The sequence below is a fragment of the Pantherophis guttatus genome, chromosome 3, assembly GCF_059756535.1.
Source record: "Pantherophis guttatus breed Tessera chromosome 3, ASM5975653v1, whole genome shotgun sequence".
In the NCBI taxonomy this organism is placed as follows: domain Eukaryota; kingdom Metazoa; phylum Chordata; class Lepidosauria; order Squamata; family Colubridae; genus Pantherophis; species Pantherophis guttatus.
In genome coordinates, this window is record NC_142065.1 from 68,488,628 (window position 1) to 68,510,234 (window position 21,607).

Sequence of the window (21,607 nt, forward strand, 5' to 3'; positions counted from 1 at the left end):
ATTTTATTGCCAAATTATTCAGGCCAGGCAGCTCATGCAAAACTTATCATCTCCTAGGTAAATTTCATGTGCACATTACTCCCTCCGGCATTTCACAAAAAAAGGTCAAGGTGGTTTAATTAAGCAAGACTATCAAATGAATACTAAAAGACTCGTAGCTCTTCCAGTCCAATGTTTAAATGTTTAATAAGAACAACAGGTAAACCTTTTTGGAGAGTGAGGCTTTTTCCCCCCTTCCTTTTCATTACCGTATTTTTCGGAGTATAAAATGCACCGGAGTATAAGACGCAGCTTAGTTTTTGGGGAAGAAACAAGGGGAAAAAAATCTGCCTACCAGGTATTCATCTGGCTAGCATCCTTAGTCTGGTCAGCTTCAGCACATTAGTTTGCTGGTTTTTTATCCCCTGCTTGGGGATAAAAAACAGCTTCTAAGGCACAGCTGAGACGAAGCAGTAATGAGAAAAGCAGGCAAAGCACGGGGAGATTGCTTCACTCGTTAGGGCTGAAAAAATACTTCGAAAAAGCTTTTGAAGTATAAGATGCACCCAATTTTTCAGCTTCTTTTAGGGGGGGGGAAAGGTGCATCTTATACTCCGAAAAATACGGTAATTAAATAAAAAGATTCCTTTCTGTGCTTCTTGTATTCTTGTCTTGCCCGTGGTATGCAAGTAGGCTGCTAATGTAAATACTCAGAAGTCTCTCCATTTTGGGTGGGTAAATTTTGGGGTGTAAAAATTCTTTTTAAGTGCCTCCTAAAAGCTTTTAAAGTGGCTTATAAAATATTCTTCGCCAGGAGGAAAAATGAAATTATTTATCATGATAAGTTTATGACAAAAGAATCTGTTCCTTGGTATCATTATCCTCGCTGAACAAGGCATCTGGAAATGCAATCTACTAACTGTGGAAGAAGCTAACATGAGTATCCATGTAACTAATAGGAATTCTATGCTCACAATTTGTCCAATTTGAGGCAAACAGTCAAATCTGGAGCCCAACAGGATTCATTAATTAATAACCGTGGGATGTTATTATTAGCCATCTTACCTTACTTCCAATGATTGATCGTACTTCATCATCGGGTGAGGTTGGAGTCCCTGATATGTCAGGGTTGCTGTTACTAAGGCTCCTGGAGCGATTCAAGTTTAGGCTGGCAGGTCTGACAGCTGAACGAGCCATGGTAGCGTAGTGCACTGATCCTCCTAAACCACTGGGAGCTAAAGAAATGCATAGCAGGAGTCAGAAAATATTTTTTTATTTTTATTTTTATCTATTACATTTTTATGCCACCCATCTCCGCTACGAGGCAACTCTGGGTAGCTTACAAATTATAAAACAAATTTTAAAATAGTTAAAAGATTAAAATGACACAAATCATAAACTATTATTAAAAACTGCATTAAAACAGCAGCTAAGATTGCTAAGAGACAGATGGGAGTATACCTAAAGTACTAATATAACTGGTATCACTTTGAAAGGTAGCCTCAGCTAATTTTGCTCACTGACAGTTACAAATTCCATTCACTAGGTCAATTCTGAAGAAAAAATAAAGTTTGCCTAGAAGTCATATAATAGCATTTATTATAGGTAGTCCTAAACTTATGACCGTATTGAGTATGGAGTTTTGATCGTAATGGTGGTGGTCTTTAAGTGGGTCACCATGATTGTGCTCAATTTTACAACATTTTTGCAGTCATTAAATGAATTATGCGGTCGTTAAGTAAACACCATTATTGTTAAGCAAACTTGTTCTCAGTAATTGGGTTTTTTTCTAGAAACCAGAAGCAAACCAATCACTGGCAAAAAAAAAAAAAGGTTGAAAAGAGCAATCACATGACCTAGGACGCTGCATAACTGCTGAGCACCGAAAATGTGATCACACAATTGTGAGAGCGTGATAACGATGCAGTTGTTGGAACTTCAAAAACAGGCTGTAAGTAGGAAGTTCATCCTAACTTTAAATGGTTGCTAAGCAACTGGTCATTAAGCAAGGACTACCTCTATAGATTTCCTTTCCTTAATCAAAAAACCCATGTTTAGTCATGACAGAAGGACCTTGTATATATGAATTTGAATACAACCAATGACAGTCCTTTCTCTATACCCCTAAACAGCTGTTCCTGGAGATAATGGATCCATATAGTGGTATAGAATATGACATAGGGAGTGTAAAAGAAATTAAAATTTGGCATAATTTGGGGGGAGGGGGCTGTTAGTAATTAACTATTAATTATGCTACATGTTTGATCACCAAGGTAAGATTCAGAAACTAAGGTCCTGATATCGTGCTTTTTCATTTGAATGCAATACAATTGCATTTTAAAAGTGAATGTACCTGGGCATGGAGAATTGGGAGACGTATTTGGTAACCGAAAAACATAATAAATATATGAAGTAAGAAGATTGTTTCTTCCATGCTGATCTTGGTTTCCTTCAAGGTTTTTGTGAAGTCTGTTTACAATAGAGGCCATGGCTTCAAAAGATGCTTGACCTAGATTGACTGGAAAGAATATAAAGAGTTAGATATCAAGCTGTTTATTTCTACTGACAAATTATCTAAAGGAGGGAGGGAGGGAGGGAGGGAGGAAGTATAGTCATCACATTAAAGTAATCTAACAATATCTTAAATATGTGTTAAGTATGAATATCAATGGAAATGGCAAATGAATTCATTCAGCACCGACATAACTTCATATGGTCACTGAGCAATGGTCATGACTTGAAGATTACCAGTTCTAAAATTATCACTTATCTTTGGTTATGACTTGTAGTTGTCATGATAGCCAAAGTAAGTTTCTTCCCAGAAGGTGTGTTCTTTTATAGTTAATTCCAAAATCTTATAATAAAAGTCAATATTCAAAATTTATTTGGATCCTTAATCCATTTATTTATATCTTTTTTAAATTGAGATCTTATTTTAGCTTTTATTTATTTATCAAATTTGTTTGCTGCTCATCTTGCTGCAAGGAGACTCTTTTTGCTGCTTATTTCAAATTCTTTAAGTTCTTAAGCTTGCAGTTCATTTTTATTTTGTTCAGAGCTGAAGACAAACTTATCCAATGAAAACTTTTCAGACTTGCTCTGAAGATCTCTAATAGCTTTAAGATATTAGAGATAATTTCTGAAGTGATTAAAATGAAAATACTAATAATTCTAAATGTAGCTATGGCATGTTAAATTATAGTGGAATAATTACAACAAAGAGAATTATAATGCAACAAAGAGAATTTGTATCATATTTTCACTTAAAAACATAAACCTAAATGAAATACCTATTTGGCCCGCAATAATAGGAGGTCTTACAACCAAAAGAATTAATTTGTCAAGCAGAAGATGGAGAAACCGCACCACAGGCTCCAACTGAGATGAGTTCAAAGCTGAAATACTGCTCTTTAATTCATTTTCCAAGTTGTTCTCCATAATTCTCATGTCACCTATCCGTACAGGGAACATATGTTCATCCAGAGCATGAACAAGGGCAAAGAACTTGTCAAGATAGGGGTCCTAAATAAACAAATAATAATAATAATAATAATAATAATAATAATAATAATAATAATAATTTAGCTATTCAAACTAATGCAATCAAGGCCAGAATTTAAAAATCATCAAATGATTCAAAGTGCAGATTGTGCAAAGAAGCAGAAGAAACAGTAGACCATATAATCAGTCCGTGCAAGTAGATTGCACCAATTATAAACAACAGCATAATATGGTCACCAAAATGGAACATCTCTAAAAATTATCAAATGCTAGTAATGAAAAACTTGGTGGAGACATAGAGTTGAAAAAGTAGACAAGAATTAGCAAGTGGCATTTCTGAATATAAACTGATAAACTCTTGGCTTATAATATGCCAGTGACTGAAAAGAGAAAAGTATGGATGATGTGGCAAGACCAGGGGATAGAATAGAAAACAAGAAATTGGAGAAGATCACAAAGTATCAAGATCTGAAAATCAAAACTGAAAAATTTTGGCATAAACTGGTTGTGATGGTCCTAATTTCCATCTGACACTTACAAAAGGCCACACTGCTTGGATCACTCTTCCTGAGAGGAGAGGTTGGCATCAGGCACCACCACAGGTGGACTTTTGAAAAAAGCAACCCATCCCAACGGTTTCTTTGCTGGGAGTTGAAGCTCCTCTGCAAACTTATTTTAGCAATTCCCATTACTCCTATGCAGTCAACTGTATGGAGGGTTAGTATACTTGGATTTTGGCAGAGCACCAGAGTGGAGAGGCAGTAGGAAGTGTGGGCTGCCTCAGGCAGGTGAAGGAGGCACAGAACAGGCCAGGCATGAGTGTCTCTCTGCTCTAGCACTCTGGCAGTGAAACGCCATCTTGTTGAAATCTTCAGAAAGCATAGGCTTTCCAGGGAACTGGCATGGAAGATCCCACATGAGTGTTCGGTACTTGACAACTATTCATAAATGCAAATAGGTTGTCAAGTCTCCAGACTGCAATCACATGATGGGCAGGGATGAGACAATTTGCAATGACCTATAAACCACTCTTTCCAAGGCTTCAAAATCTCAAACAGACATTAAGTGACTGGTCATAAGTCAAAGACTACCTCTACATTCCATGAGAAATTTTGTCGTAATATTAGAACAACCTTATTTATTGTTACTTTCCCTGTGTTAGCGGGATCCCTCTTAATACATACCTGTGTATGAATGGTTGAAACAGCAATTATTTCTACATTAAAAACTCCTTTATGGTTATCAACCCACTTCATTCCAGGCAAAGGCACCTGACAAAAAGCAAAACATAATAAAGTGTAGGAGATAACCAGGCTGAGCCCCAGGGAGGGATCAAACGCATCATTGGTCTCAAATCCCTTCGCTCCCACAAGTGATTTTGAATTCCACTGACTCTTATCTACCGCCAATTTGCTTTGACGGTTAGTACAGTAGTTCCTATTCTTGTAAAAAGCATAAGCTTGCAATAAACCCATATATTCATTTGAACTGCCTGGTCTTCTGATTTTTCATTGCTTGACATATAGTCCATTATGACTTTCATTACGGTGAAAGAATAGTTAGTAAAAACAGACATTTTAATCAACAAATGTGGATAAAATGTTTCTAGAATTTACTTTCAAAATAGGTGTTCTTAATATTTGGGATATTTGTTGCTTAACCCACTTTACTGAGTCACACCCACTATAGGAAGTTGCTAACCTCTGGAGAGAGTACAGAATAAGCTTGTGGTGGCTTCTCCAAAGAAACAGGGAGGCAGAACTGGCCTGTTTTTAATCGTCCATTTTGTAGCATCGGTATCCACTTGAATGGGAAAAAAGAACCAAAACATCATTAGCACCTATCAAATACATTGGAAGTCTTTGCTTATTCACTTACCTATTTCAATTTTTACAGCTACCCATCTCACATCCATCACTCTGGGTTGCTCAAGTTAAAATAAACCAAACAAAGCCATGTAAAAGAATTCAAACAATTAATCAGAAATGTATCAAAACTGACTTAAGCCTTATTCCAAATGAACATGTACAGAAATAATATCAAGTAAAATGATTTCTGTGATGCTGAAAGTCAGAATGAAGGCAGGAAGGAATGGAAGACATTTTGTGTCAGCTGTTTACCGTGTAGCCAACAGGAGTCTCAAGTGGGGTGTTTTGTTTCTGTTGGCAACTGACATGGTAGAAAGTGAAAAGCAAATGATGGTGGTCCGTTAGAGTAGCAGGAAGCTTGATCTTGATTTCTTCATGGAAATCAGGAGATCTGTTTTGAGGTAAATAGAGATTTTTATCTATAACAAAATGCTTAAGTTTGATTGGTTTATAAAGCAGCCCTATATCCTCTTTGGAGGACAGCTTTGGAAGCTGCAGCAGACAAATGTCTATGGAGATTCTCACTCATCCTTTGGGTCATGGTTGTCCCAAAGGTGCTTTTTTGAAAGGCAACTGGACTTTGTTTTTCCTTGAAGACGTTTCGTTTTTCATCCAAGAAGTTTCTTCAGTTCTGCTCAGTCAGAACTGAAGTAGCTTCTTGGTTGAGAAGCAAAATGTCTTTAAGGAAAAACAAAGTCCAGTTGCCTTTCGAAAAAGCACTTTTGGGATTGCAACAGACAAATTGCCAACAATTCCAAAGTCATGCTCATAAAGTTACACGCGGCATTCTGCAATCCCCCAATCACCACTACAATTGATATCCTCTCACTGAAGGCAGTTTTAGAGATTATTTACAATAGCTTCTGAGCCAAAGCTCTTCCTGGTAGATCATATGGCCTCTTTGGGATTCTTTCCAAACAAAAACTTTCCTGTGAAACAAACCTAATCTTGGTAGTTCTCCCTCTCTGAGGATAGAATGCTCTCTGACCTAGGAGGGAAATCCAGAAAATCTTGTGGTCCCTGGAAGACCCTTTCAAGGAGCTAAGGATTGTAGTTTTAATTGCTTAGGCTCCTTCTCCCAGTTTTCAATTATTGCATTGCATTAGTTAAAGAGAAAATTTTCAGATAAAATGTCAAAAGAAAGATTTCCTGGGATAATTTCCTATTTTAAGATTTTTATTTTTTCTATAGGATGATACATTTTCATCTACATTTCTGTTTAGTTAGTTAACACTCCCTATCTCATAAGATACTGCAAGGCTTTTAGATGTAGTCAATACTACAAGATGATAGGTTCACTCCTAGATTATTCTCCAGCTTTTGCTCACATAAATAAATATTTCATTGATTTGTTCTACCAATAAATGTTCTCCTAATCATGTGCAAAGGGACAAAAATGCTTCTTTTCCTTTTCATGTGATATCATATATGCAGAAAATGTAACCTTTCATAACCATAATTTCAGCAAATCAGACAATCATAATTATGGAATTATGAAAGGCAAAAGGGTATGAACAAGATGCTAGGGATCAGATACATGTAGTTAGTCCTCACATTACAACAATTTTTTCAGCAACTATTCAAAGTTACAGGGTAGCTATGCTTGGTCCTCAAAATTACAACCATTGCATCATTCCCATGGCCACATGATCAAAATTCAGGGGCTTGGTAGTTTGCTGCCTGCAGAGGCACCTCAGTTCCCTCCATCAGCCTAGCTCTTCCACATCTCTGCTCTTTTGGACACCCTGTGGTCTGTTGACCCTGCCAGCCTACACTCACTGGTCCTCCCATGTCCTGCTACCCTTGCAGCCTCCAACTGACTTTCATTATCTTTTTCAGTCATTTTTGACAAGGTGTGCCTGCACTGGCCTTTTGCAAGGCAGCTCCTGGCTATGCTAGACCTTCTTCCCTTGTCCGAATCCCACATGGCCTTATCACGTGGCCTTCTCAACAGGTTTTGGAAGGCAAATACACATAAGAATACTCTAGCAGCAGGGGTGAAATGCTCCCGGTTCAGACCGGATTGCCCGGTAGCGATGGCGGTGGGTGGTTGTATGAAAAAAATGCTTTTAAAAGCCTCTGACGCGCTGAGTTGCCTGATCGTCAGAGGCTTTTAAAAGCATTTTTTCTGCAACCTCTTCGGCCAAAGAGGTTGTAGAAAAAAAAGCTTTTAAAAGTTAAAAAAAAAAGTTGGCCACGCCCACCCAGTCACATTACCCCCACCAAGCCACGCCCACAGAACAGGTAGTAACAAATTTTACATTTCACCACTGTCTAGCAGCATCAATGCCAAAGACTTTTAGCTGAGCCCTTCTTTCATACTGGTACATCTAGGACCTTCTTTCGTGCCTCTGCCTTCTAAAAAGCGAAATGCAATTTGGATGTGAGATGGGCACAATTTCTGGAAGAAGGCCTGGAGCTGCCAGCAGCTGTCCTGCAAAGACCAGGCTGACCGTGCCTTATCAATAACCGGAGGAAGATGGCAAAGGTCATACATGGACAGCAAGATTGGCAAGGAGACAGGGCCACGGAACAGAAGGTGGCAAAGCCAGCAAAGATGGCAGAATGCAAGGCAGCCAAAAGGGCAGAGATCTGGGGGAAATAGGAGGGTGGGTGGAGTTGAAGAGGAGGTAGTCCCTTACCTTACCAAAACTTAAGGTTGGGAGGAACCAATTCAGGAATGGCTTGGCTTGGGATGGGACCTTAGCTAATGACCAGTGGGATATGGTTAACAAAGGCAATCAGGATTACTGGAATTGCAGTCATTAAGTGAGGTAATCACGTGGCATCAGGCTTTACAACTGCATCCCTTAGCAACAGAAATTCCAGTCCTAATTGCCATTGTAATGCAAGGACTATCTGTATTTGCATGCTCATGGCTAGACAACTGCAGAATCTCTGCTTCATTATAATCAAAAGTATGAAATTCTTCTTATCCTAAGATCATCTTTGTAACATATGAGTGCAGAGGATGTTTTATTTCTGATCTCACAATATTATACACAGTGTCGAGTAAAATAAAATATTGCTTTTCAGAAAGTTTCTGCTTTTTACCTGTTATGGTAAACAACAGCTGTATAAGCTTCTTTTGAAAATTCAGCACAGCTAGATTTTCCAGAGATTACCTATAAAAATAAATGATCAAATGTATTTTCGAAAAAACATTCTTTATTCTTCAGAACTGGAAATTTTACTAAGTCAAAAATGAATATCAAGATACCTATTTATGTGGCATATATTTATAACCTTGATAAATATGATTTTGTTTAAATACTGACTTGTTAAAAATAAAAATATTTGGCTGCAAAAATAGTTATTAGTATTTCAAAAGAAACTAGATTTTTTATATCTGCTGCATATTTCGTGGTGAGCTGTGTGCAAAAGTATGTAATTATTACTCATTTAGTCACCAAGTGAGTCAAGGTGGCTTACAAGGGGTGCAGATACCATAAATAGTAAAACCAAAATCAGATAAAACTTGGATCACAAACGTTTCAGCAAGTTAACCCTGTTAAGTTACAAGCGGGAAAGTGCAGAAATGCCACTGAGCAGATGTTAAAACAACACAAAGGATTAAAAACAAAAGAAAGTTCAAAGAAACAAATTCTCGAATAACTAAAAAGTCTGAGAAACCAGTGATTCAGTCTGATTCTGTCCCAGCAGGAGTGCAGGCTGGTATAGCACATTTTGATGTGCATCGAGTACAAAACACAGAATAGATAATTTACACCATCAAAATCAAAATGGATCACACACACACACACACATCACATACCGGCATTGCATTGCTTGGATCCTCTCCAAACATAAACTGTACTTTTACAGTAATATTCCGAGCAGATCCTTGACGATTGGCAAAGTTAAGGCTTTGTGGATAAACATATAGAAGATTTCTACAAAAAAAGGAGAAAAGTATAAACATTACATAGTGACTAGGTTATCTGAGTTGTCTGTGGTTGATGAATTATACAACCATGCATCAAATAATAGGAGATGGAAACTACTAAGCCAGAGATAATAAAAAGCTGCAGGGACAAATAAAAGTTAGCTGACACATAAGCCTGTAATTAGTTAACTGATTAGGATCCCATGAAATCAATGGGGTAAATTAGGGATAACTTAATTCTTATTGATTTCAATGTGAACTAAGCATAGCTAACTTTGATTTATTCTTTGGTTCTGTTTCCAGGTATCTGCTGAATGGGGAAAAGAGAAGGATAAAAATTGACCACCCTTGATAAAAGCTGGCAGTGACAGAATTACACTCATTTTATGAAGCTGTGATTCCCTTAAATTAACACTCAAATTTAAATCTACAACAAAGATGACATAGCCCTCTCCTTATTTCTTGAAACCATTATAAACATCTATTTATTATAATAATATTTTCTCCGTAGTTAAGCTTTTGATTCATGCCTTTTCTGGGAATTATTTTATTCCACAATATGTACAGTATACAAATCAACCAATCATAAACATAGTGGCTACTTCATATCAAAACAGAGTAAATTTGCTCTTCCTAAATTAGGCTGGAAGTTTAGTAATCTTTACATTCAATATTCATGCATTGGCTTAAAAAGCTACAGAGATAGAATGTTACAGTGAGTATTGGGGTTTCTGGGAGAGAATGGTATGGAGCACACTGAAAATCTCCTAGAATTTCAAATCAGAGGGCAAAATTTATACTAAAAAAACCTCCTTGTGAAGTTTCCATCTTTCTTGGAAAAATTGCCAGTTCTGTTGTTTGAAGTACACATTTCTCATATAACATTAACAAAAGCCAGATCTCACTGTTTTTTTCAAATGTGCTAGACAGCTTTATTAACTTTCATTTGCTGAATAATAGATGACTTGGGCCAGTCAAAATAATAAAGCAACAATTATATCCATACTGAAGCAAAAATAGGGTTTGAAGATCCTCACTAATTATATATCCCAAACATGTGGGTCACTGCTCCTGTCCTTCATGACTACCATCTTATATGCTTAGGGTAGATTTAAAAGAAAGACCTCTGTTGTACACCTTGAACCGCATGTGTGACAATAAATGACTGGACATGGCAAGGTCTGTATCAGTTATTCCAAATTGCTCAAAGCTTTCAAAGTTAAAATAGCACAGTTGGCACAATATGTGTGCCACATAAACTGACAGCCACACTCAAGTTGCCAAGTTCTATATCAATTGAACGTTCCAAGTCATCTTTAAAGGTAAGCCTTATTTACTCTTAGTATAACATTTGCTATCAGGAAATGTTCATCAGATGGGCTCAAAGAGCCTAAACAGGACACAGGTTACATTCATTCAGGTTTAATTATCAACTACCTCAACTTGATTTTTTTTTAGGACTGAACATGCTATATGTATTTATAGGCATACTAGAACTCTCCCAGAGAAAGACAAATAGCAAAGGGAGACATTTCTTTTCTGAACTAGAATAAGCAGAAAGAACATGAAAATTATTCTAGTATTGGTCTTTATGATTTCTCTAGTAATTTCAGGTAGACTAGACAGTCATCACTTGGAATCAGCAACTCCTGAGCCTAAGTCAAGATTTGCTATGTCTGATGATGTGCATTTGCTGGCCACAGGACTACTCCAGCTTGGGCGTGGCCTTCAAGACTTTGTCATCAAAACCAAAACCCAAATGGATGACATCTTTCAAAGGCTTAACATTTTCGACCGATCTTTTTCTGAGATCTTGCAACAAACCAATGAAATGAAAGAAGAAGAGCAGCAGTTAAAAAAAGCCACAACTAGATTGCAAGCAACTGAGGAAGAGATGAGAAATGTATCTTTGCAGCTTAATTCCAAAATAGACTTCCTTTCCATTGAGAAGATTCAACTGAACAACAAAGTAGGGAAACTTGAAGAAAAAATAACTGAACTCGTACAGACCCAGCTTGATATCCATGAGCCAAGAGAAATTGCCTCACTTAAAGTAAGTAGAAATGAAACATATTGAGTGTTGCCAAAGTAAATTATATTCTGTGCAATGAGATAATTCAAAAAGATTTAGTCGTTCCTGTTGCTGCTGGACTAATGTGCTGCATTTTAAGGAATAAAACCAGCTTTTTTCTGAATGCTGCTTTATTGTGCATTTAATGCTACCCATAGCCATTAAGGGAATGTGTAGCATGTAAAAGTCTTTAAAATAATCACGAAAGTAATGACTGTTTCTTGAAATAAATTTGCTCTGACAGTTTTCCTTTTTAACATATGTACAAGTTATTACTTGTATTTTGACAGTTTGGCTTAACTATGAAGATTTAGACTAAAAGAAGTAATTAACAAGTGATAATTTTATGCCAAAAAGAAAATGAATAGTAAAGTTAGCAAACTGCCTTTTCTTTCACCCCATAATGTTAATAGTTATATGCTTTTTCAATAATTCATTTGTATAGTTCATAAGGAAGAAATTGGCATTCCTTCACTTTTACAAACCTACAGCTCTATTCCAGGCATAAAAATTGCATCTTAAAGTTGTTAATCTGATTTTATATACTGAAGTTGGTTAATAACATTTGAAAGATCATTTTAAAAATAAGAATATAACATTTGCTTACCTCTACAGCAAGCATCAAGAATACATTTCTGAGATACAGAGTAATTATGGTACATGTACTGATATTTTAGCCACCAGCTGAAATGGACTAGAACTGTAGAGTTTCAATTATCAGGCCATACTGTTTACTGCTCTGAAATGTGAAAAAGCTGCCAAAAACTGAACATGTAAATACATAAAAATAATGCTTTCATAGTCAGGAAAGATATATCAAAGATAGCACTTGAGTACAATAAGTCAACAATTATATTATATGTTATATATATATAATTATGTTATATCCACTGGACTTTGTGGACAACTTGTTAATATGATTATCAAATTCAGACAGCAACCACTGAAGCAGAAGACGAGGAGGCTGATGGGTTTTGTGATAAAGTTCAACCTAAAATCAATAGAATATTTAAGCAATAGGCTGGAGATTTGAGTGCCAAAAAAGTTGGAAATACTAAGGAGAAAAATATAATTGGACTGAATGGCCTAGGAAAGAGAAATGAAGCAGAAAACGATTTATCCATTTCTGGCAATCCAATGAGTTATCATCAGAGTCTTCAATCAAAATGTCTATATACATGGATATTACTTGAAGATGCACACCAAATTCAAATTGATTATATTATTAGTACAAAAAGATGGAACAGCTCAATTATAATGACATGGCTAAGGCTAATTGTGGAATAGATCACAAACTGCTCATGTCCAAGTCAAATTAAAGTGGAACAAATAAGCATTTCCATGATATAATCTTCAGGATATATTCACCATTATCAAGGAGAACATGAGGAACTGCTTTGAAGTCCTGAGCCTCATTGAGAGAGAACCAGAAGAATAAGGAATCTAATCAAAGTAAGTTTTTAAGGAGGAATTTGAAAAGAAATTGCCAAGGCCGAGAATCAGAAGAAAGCAAATGGTGGCAAGAAAAGAGAGAGAAAAGTCAAGGAAGAAAAAATTTCAAGAAGAAACTGTCCACAAATTATTAGAAGATACAAGAAGCAATATTATGATAACAACTTTAAACATAATGGGCACAAATACAAATCTTCCAAAAGATCTCTAAACTCAGAAGGAGGTTTCTGCCTCAAATTGGTATGGTAAGATTAGAAAGAGGTCAGTCAAAAGGAGACTTAGGAGAATGTGCACACTATCACACAATATATTTTACGTGCTTCAGAATGCTTAGAATTATCCACTGCACATTGCAGTCCAATATGGAATGGAAGATGATCAGGTTCAAAGTATCGTGTCTTGGAACATTAGCTTTCTTGAGAAGACTACAGTACTAGGAAAGGGGGAAGGAAAGAGACAAGAATGAACAGCAATAAAATAGACTTGATTACAGAGATAATGGATAATGTTATTTGAAGGCTTGAAGGGGCAGCTGGGGACTGATGATTCTGAAGAGAGTTACCTAAGTGATCACTAACTGACAACAATTTGACGACACATAATCTATCAATCAAACAAACACATACTATCCTTGTTTTTCATCCATAAACTTCAGAAGACTGCATTCTAGGAAAAGCTTGCTATGCTAGTACCCTGTTTCCCTGAAAATAAGACATCCCCTGATAATAAGCCTAATCGGCTTTTGAGCGCATGCACTAAAATAAGTCTGCCCCCCAAAAAATAAGCCCGCCTCAAAAATATTTAAACGCAGAGCAGGAAATCAGGTAAGACGGCAAGGGGAGCCCCATCTTACTCCATGTGCCCCCCAAAAATAAGACCTTCCCGAAAATAAGGCCAAGCACTTATTTCGGGGTTCAAAAAAAATGTAAGACAGGGTCTTATTTTCGGAGAAACACGATATAAGCCAATTTCTTAAACTTGGTGCCTTCCCTATATATCAGATATGATTCTTTTCAACATGTGTTGAGATGACTTAAGACATACTGGCCAATAAATGATAGAAATTTTAATTCAGTGTGCCTGGAATAGCCAAATAGAGAAAACCATTTTATTATGTATTGAATGTAATTTTTATTAATTTTAGTCACAACAGTAATAATTAATACAAGTTGAACTTAGAGAAAGAGAATAGAGAAAAAGAAAAAGAAAAGAAAGAAATAAGTGCAGGAAAAAAGAGAAACAAGGAAATGAAAAGAAAGCAATAATGAAAAAGAAAGGAAATATATAAAGAAGCGAGTTCCAACCTTCATTACAAGTATAAACAAATTTAGTAACTATTCACCCATTGTAAGGTTATAATGTGAAAAAAGTACATTGATTTTGGTAGAAATGAGTGGAAACACTTAATAGGAGAAATGGAAGTCCAATGTGTATTTTTAAACATGGCCCCAATGATGGATATATTTAATGGATTTTTGAGACACCTGATATAAGGATTTCTAAATGGATTGTGACTGCCTAATATTTATTAAACATAAGGCAATCTCGGAGAAGCACTTCTGATTTGACAAAAGAACATCTCTGCTGCATACACTACTGCAAAAAGTAATATAGAAACATTTTATACTTCAGTTTATGATCCTTTAGGTCTAAGCTATTGTTTTTTTGCTTTCCCTATAGAATTTTGTTGAACAGCAAGATGGCCACCTCAAACACCTTCTCAAAATTGTTCAACTGCAACATGCTCAGCTCACAAAACAGCAAGGGCAAATACAGGACCTGGAGGAAAAGGTAAAATTGTTGGAAGATTAATGGCCATCTCTAATCTAGGGCAATTTCAATGGATTAGATGATTTATAAAAAGGAAAGAAAACTGCAGCTTCCAGAAAGTTTTTATACATTAAGTTTACCAACAGCCAAAGCCAAGGTACAACTATTTAGGGAGCCAGGGTTGAGAACTCTAACTATACATATACACATATTTAATGTGAGAATGCAAAAGATTCTTATGCATGTTTAAGTCTTATTGTGTTCAAACGAGCTTCACCAGAAGGTATGTTTAGGATTGCAGATTTCATTTTGTGTGAGGAGGGTTCAATGACTGGGTTCAAAGAGGATTCAATCACTGGGTTCATACATATGTAAGTTATAATTCGGTTTGTTTGGTCAACAAATTATGTGAATTCAGTCATTGTCTAGGTAAATTATGGTTTATGGATTAGCATGTGTATGAATACCATCCATGCAAAAAAGTCTAGAGTTGAAAGTTGAAAGAATTTATTGCTCATTGTATTGGTTGAAGGAAGCTATCTTAATCTACCAGATTTGGGCTGCAAATATTTGAACAACTACTAGATGGGAACAGAGTTAGTTTTCTTCAGATTTTTTCTGCCCTAAAATGACTGTTTAACTTCTTCACATGACATGGTTGATACTGCTGTCTCTAGTCAAAGATAATTTTTTCCATGGTGTTTTTTTTTTTTGTGGTAACTTTTCTTTGGCAGAAGACATAGCCTTCATCATTCAAGCATGTAGCTTCATAGTTTTATATGTCAACTCTGTATGTAACATAGGTGGTCAGAACAGACATATGCAAGAATTTTTGTCCCCAAATTTTTTCATGGCATATGAAGATACAGGGACTCTTATCTTCATGTGGGAGGGTCCCTTCTTATGGGACCCTCCCCAGTCCAACCCTAGTGCGTTCATAATTTGAACTTCAAACTGTTCTGTGTACAGATAACCTGCCTTACTAATGAAGTACAGATGTAGAAGTAATTTCTTTCTATTTTCAGATAAACAGCCCCAATTTTCAAGAGGACTTGGAATTATTTTCTGTGAAGGAAGATGACAGACATCCTAAACTGAAAAAAACATCTAAAAATAGCAATTCTAGAGGTAAATGTGCTTACAGATTTTTTTAAAGAAATTCTAGGGTTTGGAATACAACACTGTTTTAGAATACCATTCTGGTGTATGCTTTGATAGCAATAGTATGTATGTAAGAAACAGATTTGATTGATTATGCTTATTATTCTTCCAACAACACTAAAAAGCATTTATTTAAAAATTAAGGTGATATCTGAAATAAAATGTTGCTTCTTGCCTATCTCCTGAAATAAGATTAAGTGTTCTTTAGTCCTTTCCTCCAAAACAAGGCATTCTATTCAATCTTCCATGATTCTCTTATTGAAACAGCAATACCAGCTTCTAGCTATTTTCTGGGTACAATTCAAAGTTCTGGCAAAGATCTTTAAAGTCCTGAATGGTTTGTTGTTTTCTATTCATGACTTGATGAACATTATTTTGTCTGTGGATAATGGCTTCTTCAGATTTTTTTAAAGCTTGTACTACTATTACAGTGGCACATTATCTTCTCACTGGTTCCTTTTCAAATGCCTTTGATTTTTACGAGTAATCTGGATTTTCTTCAATGACTCTTTATCTTCATATTATGTGACCAAAATACTGAAGGTTTAGCTCTTTTAGGGCTTCCAGAAAGCAATCTGGTTTCACTTCATCTAGAACTGAATTATTTGTTCTTCTTACAAAGAGGCATTTTCAACCATTTTCTCCAGCACCATAATTCAAAGGCATCAGTTTTAATTAATCCAGACTTTCCAATATAGTTTTTAGCCACATGTTAAAACCGGAAAACCATGGCTTTGACCACAAATAGGAATACCTTGGAGTCAGGATATTTGAAAGGCTGTCTATTCCAGGGGTCTCCAACCCTGGCCACTTTAAGACTTGTGGACTTCAATTCCCAGAAGAGTTGAAGTCTACAAATCTTTAAGTGACCTAGGTTGGAGAATCCGGGTCTATTCCATATCAAACTGAAAATCCACTAAACTCATCTTCAGAGGACTCCTTCTCTGGACTCCTTCCAGAGAACCTTGATCTGCTTCATGTTATCAGACAGACCTGTTCCACTTCTTCACTAAAACCTTTGGGAAGTTAGTGGGGGGGAAACATTCTCTTTGCCTTAGAATAGTCATCCTGCGATTTCCTGCTGCTATTTTTATCAAAATAGCTTGTAATTATTATTTTTTAATCACTGCTATGTATCACATGACTGCATCCAACTTAAGCCTTTCACTGCGGTCATTAAGCAACTCACTGTGGGAAATTAAGTGCAGTGTTATGTGGTTACGACATGCAACTTCCTGTCAGCTTCCCCATTTACTTTGCTTGTTGGAAGCCGGTGGAGAAGGTCACAAATGATGACCATGAGACACTGTGACTATAGTGAACCCATGCTGATTACCAAATTTCCAAATTAGGACCATGTGAATGACTGTGAGGATGTTGCAATGACTGCAAGTTTGAGGACTACTTGTAAATCTCATTTTTCAATGCTGTCATACCTTTGAATGGTCACTGAAGGAGCATACAATGAGGACAAGTAACTGTTCCCAAACTCCAAAGAGAGCTAATATTAGCATGTGTAATATTTCCTAATAATTGTTCCCATGGACAAGGTAAGACTGTACCCTTGTGGAGAATACTCCACAGAATATATTGCCCATATTCTGTTATATTGTTCCCTCTATATAAGGATGCAAGAACCTATTTCATAACTCCCTTATCTGACAAAGAAGCCAGATAATTCTGATTTATTTTAGGTACAGATAATTCTGTCAGAACAGTATGATTCAATTTCCTTAAATGTAGCAAATTTTATACTATGTAAAACTCAACACATGTTGCTTACCTTGATGACCTTGTTAAAATTTTATGCTTGGATTTTATTAACTGGAAAAAAATTGTTTATTTACTTTGTTAATTTGCAGAATTTTGGTCAGTGACTTTAATAAAGAACTAATTAACCAAACCTGCTGTTAAAAAGAATGGATACAAATATTCCACCCAAGACTGATATTCTTCCATCCCTTCCACCTTTGAAATTTCTATCTCAAGAATATATGTGAATGTTATTTTCATAAGCCTATATTTATTTCCAAATAAAAAAATCTTAAATTGTTTCAAATTTTGTTTAAATGACTGCTCAAAAAAGTAATATACATTCTGAAAAATTGCATAGATTTCCCTAAATTTCTGTTTCTTTTAGGTAATGCTACTGATTGTACTTGGATTTACAACTCAGGGGAAAGATCTAATGGGATTTATTCTATTAAGCCCAATGGATCCAAGGCATTTAATGTTTATTGTGAAATGGAAGGAGGTATGGCCCGTTACATTAGCAGTCTTCTTTTTTAAAAAACTAATTCTTACCTTCTGTAAAGTGCTGACTTATATATATTTCTTCATTAAGCAAACTTGCTGTCGCCACTCTTATTTGCTGAGAATGCAACTTTAATCAAGTAATAGGTAGCAATGAAGTATTTGGATTTTTAACTACAGTTGGTTGTTGTTTATTTTAGAAAATATGTAAAGCATTAAGTCATTGTCTAATTGGGTTAGACAAATGCATATTATAATTGTCTCTGAATAGAGACTAAATTGGATAGAGTGAAGTTCATGCAGAAATGCAAAGTAGTCAATGTTGTGCAAATAATTTCTTTTTCGTTAAAGTGTACTCCAGTTCTCTTCTGCATACGATCTGATGTACAGCATTCATACCGAGATATAATATATAATTTGTAAACTCTAAAATGATTAAAACAATCAAATGGTTGTATTAATAATTTATCATCTTCATCCACAGAAAACCCATGGACAATTATTCAGAAGAGATCCGATGGATCAGTAGATTTCAATCAAACTTGGGAGAGCTATATAGATGGATTTGGTAATCTTGATGGTAAATATATTTTCCAGTTTACTCAAAGTAACATTTATGTGTTTGTTGACTATAGCTTTTGAAAGGGGGAGAAAACCCTGGTCATTGGTAAATGAGATTATTTATTTGGTCTAAGTGGTTGGTCTCAGAATTGTCTACTTTTTTCGTTCCCTTCAACCTTGTCTATTTAAATTCCTAAGCATAGGGCAGCAGTCATATAAATTATTACAAGCACATTTAAATAGATTTGATTTAAACAAGTCCAGATCTAGTTAGTCATAAATGTAGATTTGAATGGATTCTATTAATGCACATGCTACAAACATTTCTGAAAGAGGCATCCATGCAATTTGTTCAGTTACTTTCTAAGATTTTCAGTGAGAAAGAAATAGAATGTTAGGGTTTAACACTTTTTTTTCCTGGAAATAATATAGAACAGAAATAAGGAAAAAGATTCTGGAACCTGAATCATCAAGAACAAATTTCAAATTAGAAAGGTCTGCAATGCTTACATGAGCAAGATCAAAGCCATACGTTATAATTTTAATAGCCAGTTTGCCACATAAAGTAACAATAAATTAATGAAGGATAACTTCATTCAGTGAAATTCCTTTTTTACTTTTTTAAAAATTGCAAAACTGTTGTCCTTGCTGTAGCAGACTCATGCAGCTATTCTGTTCAAAAGTGTTATTTTGTTAAGAAGTGTTTTTCTGTTAAACATGGTTGTTCAATCAGGTTTACTTCTCAAGTTCACTTGTATTTTCAGGAGAATTTTGGCTGGGCCTTCAAAAGATCTATTCCATTGTAGATCAAACTGACTACATTCTGCGTATTGAGCTTGAAGACTGGAGAGCTAACAAACGTTATATTGAGTATACATTCAAAATGGAAGGTCCAGACAGAGATTATGCGCTCTTTCTCTCTAGGATTACTGGGAATATTCCAAATGCTCTACCTGAACAGAAAGAAATTAAATTTTCTACTAAAGATCATAGCAACAGCACTGAAAGAAAGCTTAACTGCACAGAAAGTGACTCAGGTAGATATTTTCTGTATATGCCAGTGTTTTAAGTTTTCTTATAATCTGGGAAAAAAGTGGCAGAGGGTAAGATTTTCATAAATGTACTATGCTAAGAATAAAACACTAATAATATAGTTTTATAAAAGAGAAAGGAAGGAAGGAAGAAAAAGAGAGAAAGAAAGAAAGAAAGAGAGAGAGAGAGAGAGAGAGAGAGAGGGAGGGAGGGAGGGAGGGAGGGAGGGAGACTGACTAGAAGCAAATGAAGGGGAAAAAATCAAAGAGTATATATGAAAGAAGACTAAATGTCCCTTCAGTTAAAAAAAAAGTGTATTGCATGCAAAAAATCTAGCACATAATAGACAACCCAATGTTATATCCTCTGTTTCACATAATAGCTTTCCACAGATTGAGATAATTTTTAAAAAATATCCAATTATTTTTAAAATTACGTTACATTCTCTATCAGCATAGAAAGCATTATCCTGAAGTTCTCCTGAACATGTAATTGTCTCCAGATAACCTGGTTAGAAAAGGTTTTCTTCAAATACAGTTGTTGTCATCATTGCCACCATTATGACCAAAGGCCAAATTAATTGGGACTATGAGAATTGTAACCCCCAACCCACGTTAAATAAACTACTATTAAAGCTGGACATTTGTGGGAATCCCAGGCCTACAGGAAGAACCTTCTAGTTATCTTAAAAGGTTTTCTTTATTAACCATGTGGTTAATATATTGGTATATCAATTCAATGATGTTTCTATTATCACCTTCAGGTGGCTGGTGGTACAATGTATGTGAAGAAACAAACCTGAATGGAAGATATGTCAGGTCAAGCTCAAAAGGAAAACTAGAGAGGAAGAAACGAGGACTGTATTGGAAGCCTCAGAAAGGAAAACCTTATCTTCTCAAGTCAACCAAACTGATGATATATCCTACAGATTTTGAAACATTTGACTGAACATTATCAAAGTTTATCTAAGAAACTGCTAGCTACTTCAGTCTTCAGCCCTTTCTGCCGTACAAAGAAAATCATATTAAGGATGTAATCAAACCGTAATAATATTATTCCTTTGGATATATATCTCAGTGTGCTTTGTCCTGCTCCATATGCTCAAAAAATAAGGAGAACTTTGCTGTTAGACAAAGACAATTTTCTTTGAGGGCCATTTTAGTAGAATATTTCTTAGTATCAATGCTACCTCAAGAAAGGCAGGAAAAATGGAAAGATCTTGTTCCTTGGAACAAGATTTGGCCTTAGGGAAGGAAGAGGAATCACCACTGCTTCATTTCCATGAAGTGTGGGACAAAAAAAAAAAGATTTTATCTCCCATGATTAGGCAGGAAGTGTCTAATCAGACAAGGAATCGCTATTTTCATTTTTGCCAAGGATAGAAGTGGTCTCTATTCACTTCTTTGGCAGAGATCAAGTAGTGTGTTTTCAAACAGAAGTAAGGGGGATGGGGGCAGAGAGACTTGCCAGCAGCAATCTTAATGCTTTAGGCACAGGGGAAGCTGTTTTTCTCCTCTATTTAGTTTAATTTAGCTTTATTTCAGTTCTTTAAAGCAAAATGTGGGCAGCTTTTTTGCAAGGTGGCGCAGTGGTTAGAGTGCAGCACTGCAGGCTACTTCAGCTGACTGCTAGCTGCAGTTCAGCAGTTCAAATCTCACCGGCTCAAGATTGACTCAGTCTTCCATCCTTCCAAGATCGGTAAAATGAGAACCCAGATTGTTGGAGACAATATGCCTGTAAAAGCACTATGAAGCTGTATATAAGTCTAAGTGCTATTGCCATTGCTATCTGGGAGCCACAGAGGGAATGTATCCTTGGAGTTGTTTAACAAAAGAAAATAGGAATGTGAAGTTTAGTAGAGGCTTAACATATCTATTTTCTTCTCTTATTTTTTTAATGAAAGTATTAAAGGATTACAAAGACTGGGGTTGACTATATACAGAATATAGATCATGGATTTTCCAGCTCTTGTTAAGCAGGAAGCAATGGAGACACCTAAAAGCAGAAGTCATTTAAGGGGAAATATGCAAGTTATGTTGCTCCTAGTTATACAGCTCTATTCATAACATGCCT

At 35.8% G+C, this 21,607-nt stretch overlaps 2 protein-coding genes across 13 annotated transcripts in view; one reads left to right on the forward strand and one right to left on the reverse strand.

The window, feature by feature from the left end:
- DOCK7 (dedicator of cytokinesis 7) overlaps positions 1-21,607 on the reverse strand; it is a 127,191-nt gene that overhangs the window by 54,116 nt on the left and 51,468 nt on the right. For all 11 annotated transcript variants that reach the window (XM_034415236.2, XM_034415235.2, XM_087889777.1 and 8 more), the window contains exons 15-22: positions 9,124-9,241; positions 8,403-8,473; positions 5,601-5,739; positions 5,182-5,283; positions 4,665-4,751; positions 3,270-3,501; positions 2,333-2,497; positions 1,045-1,214 (exon numbers count right to left, since the gene is read on the reverse strand). In XM_034415236.2, the coding sequence (XP_034271127.1) occupies positions 1,045-1,214; positions 2,333-2,497; positions 3,270-3,501; positions 4,665-4,751; positions 5,182-5,283; positions 5,601-5,739; positions 8,403-8,473; positions 9,124-9,241 (1,084 nt within the window). The remainder of the gene's footprint in view (positions 1-1,044; positions 1,215-2,332; positions 2,498-3,269; positions 3,502-4,664; positions 4,752-5,181; positions 5,284-5,600; positions 5,740-8,402; positions 8,474-9,123; positions 9,242-21,607) is intronic.
- ANGPTL3 (angiopoietin like 3) lies at positions 10,752-20,605 on the forward strand. Of its 2 annotated transcripts, none has more exons than XM_034415239.3 (7): positions 10,752-11,287; positions 14,438-14,548; positions 15,553-15,655; positions 17,829-17,942; positions 18,426-18,521; positions 19,267-19,539; positions 20,298-20,605. In XM_034415239.3, exons 1-7 carry the CDS (start codon positions 10,799-10,801, stop codon positions 20,480-20,482), a joined length of 1,371 nt encoding a protein of 456 aa, XP_034271130.1. In that variant the 5' UTR covers positions 10,752-10,798; the 3' UTR covers positions 20,483-20,605. The 2 variants fall into 2 exon arrangements, with proteins under 2 accessions (XP_034271130.1, XP_034271131.1); XM_034415240.3 differs by having other exon boundaries at positions 19,309-19,539.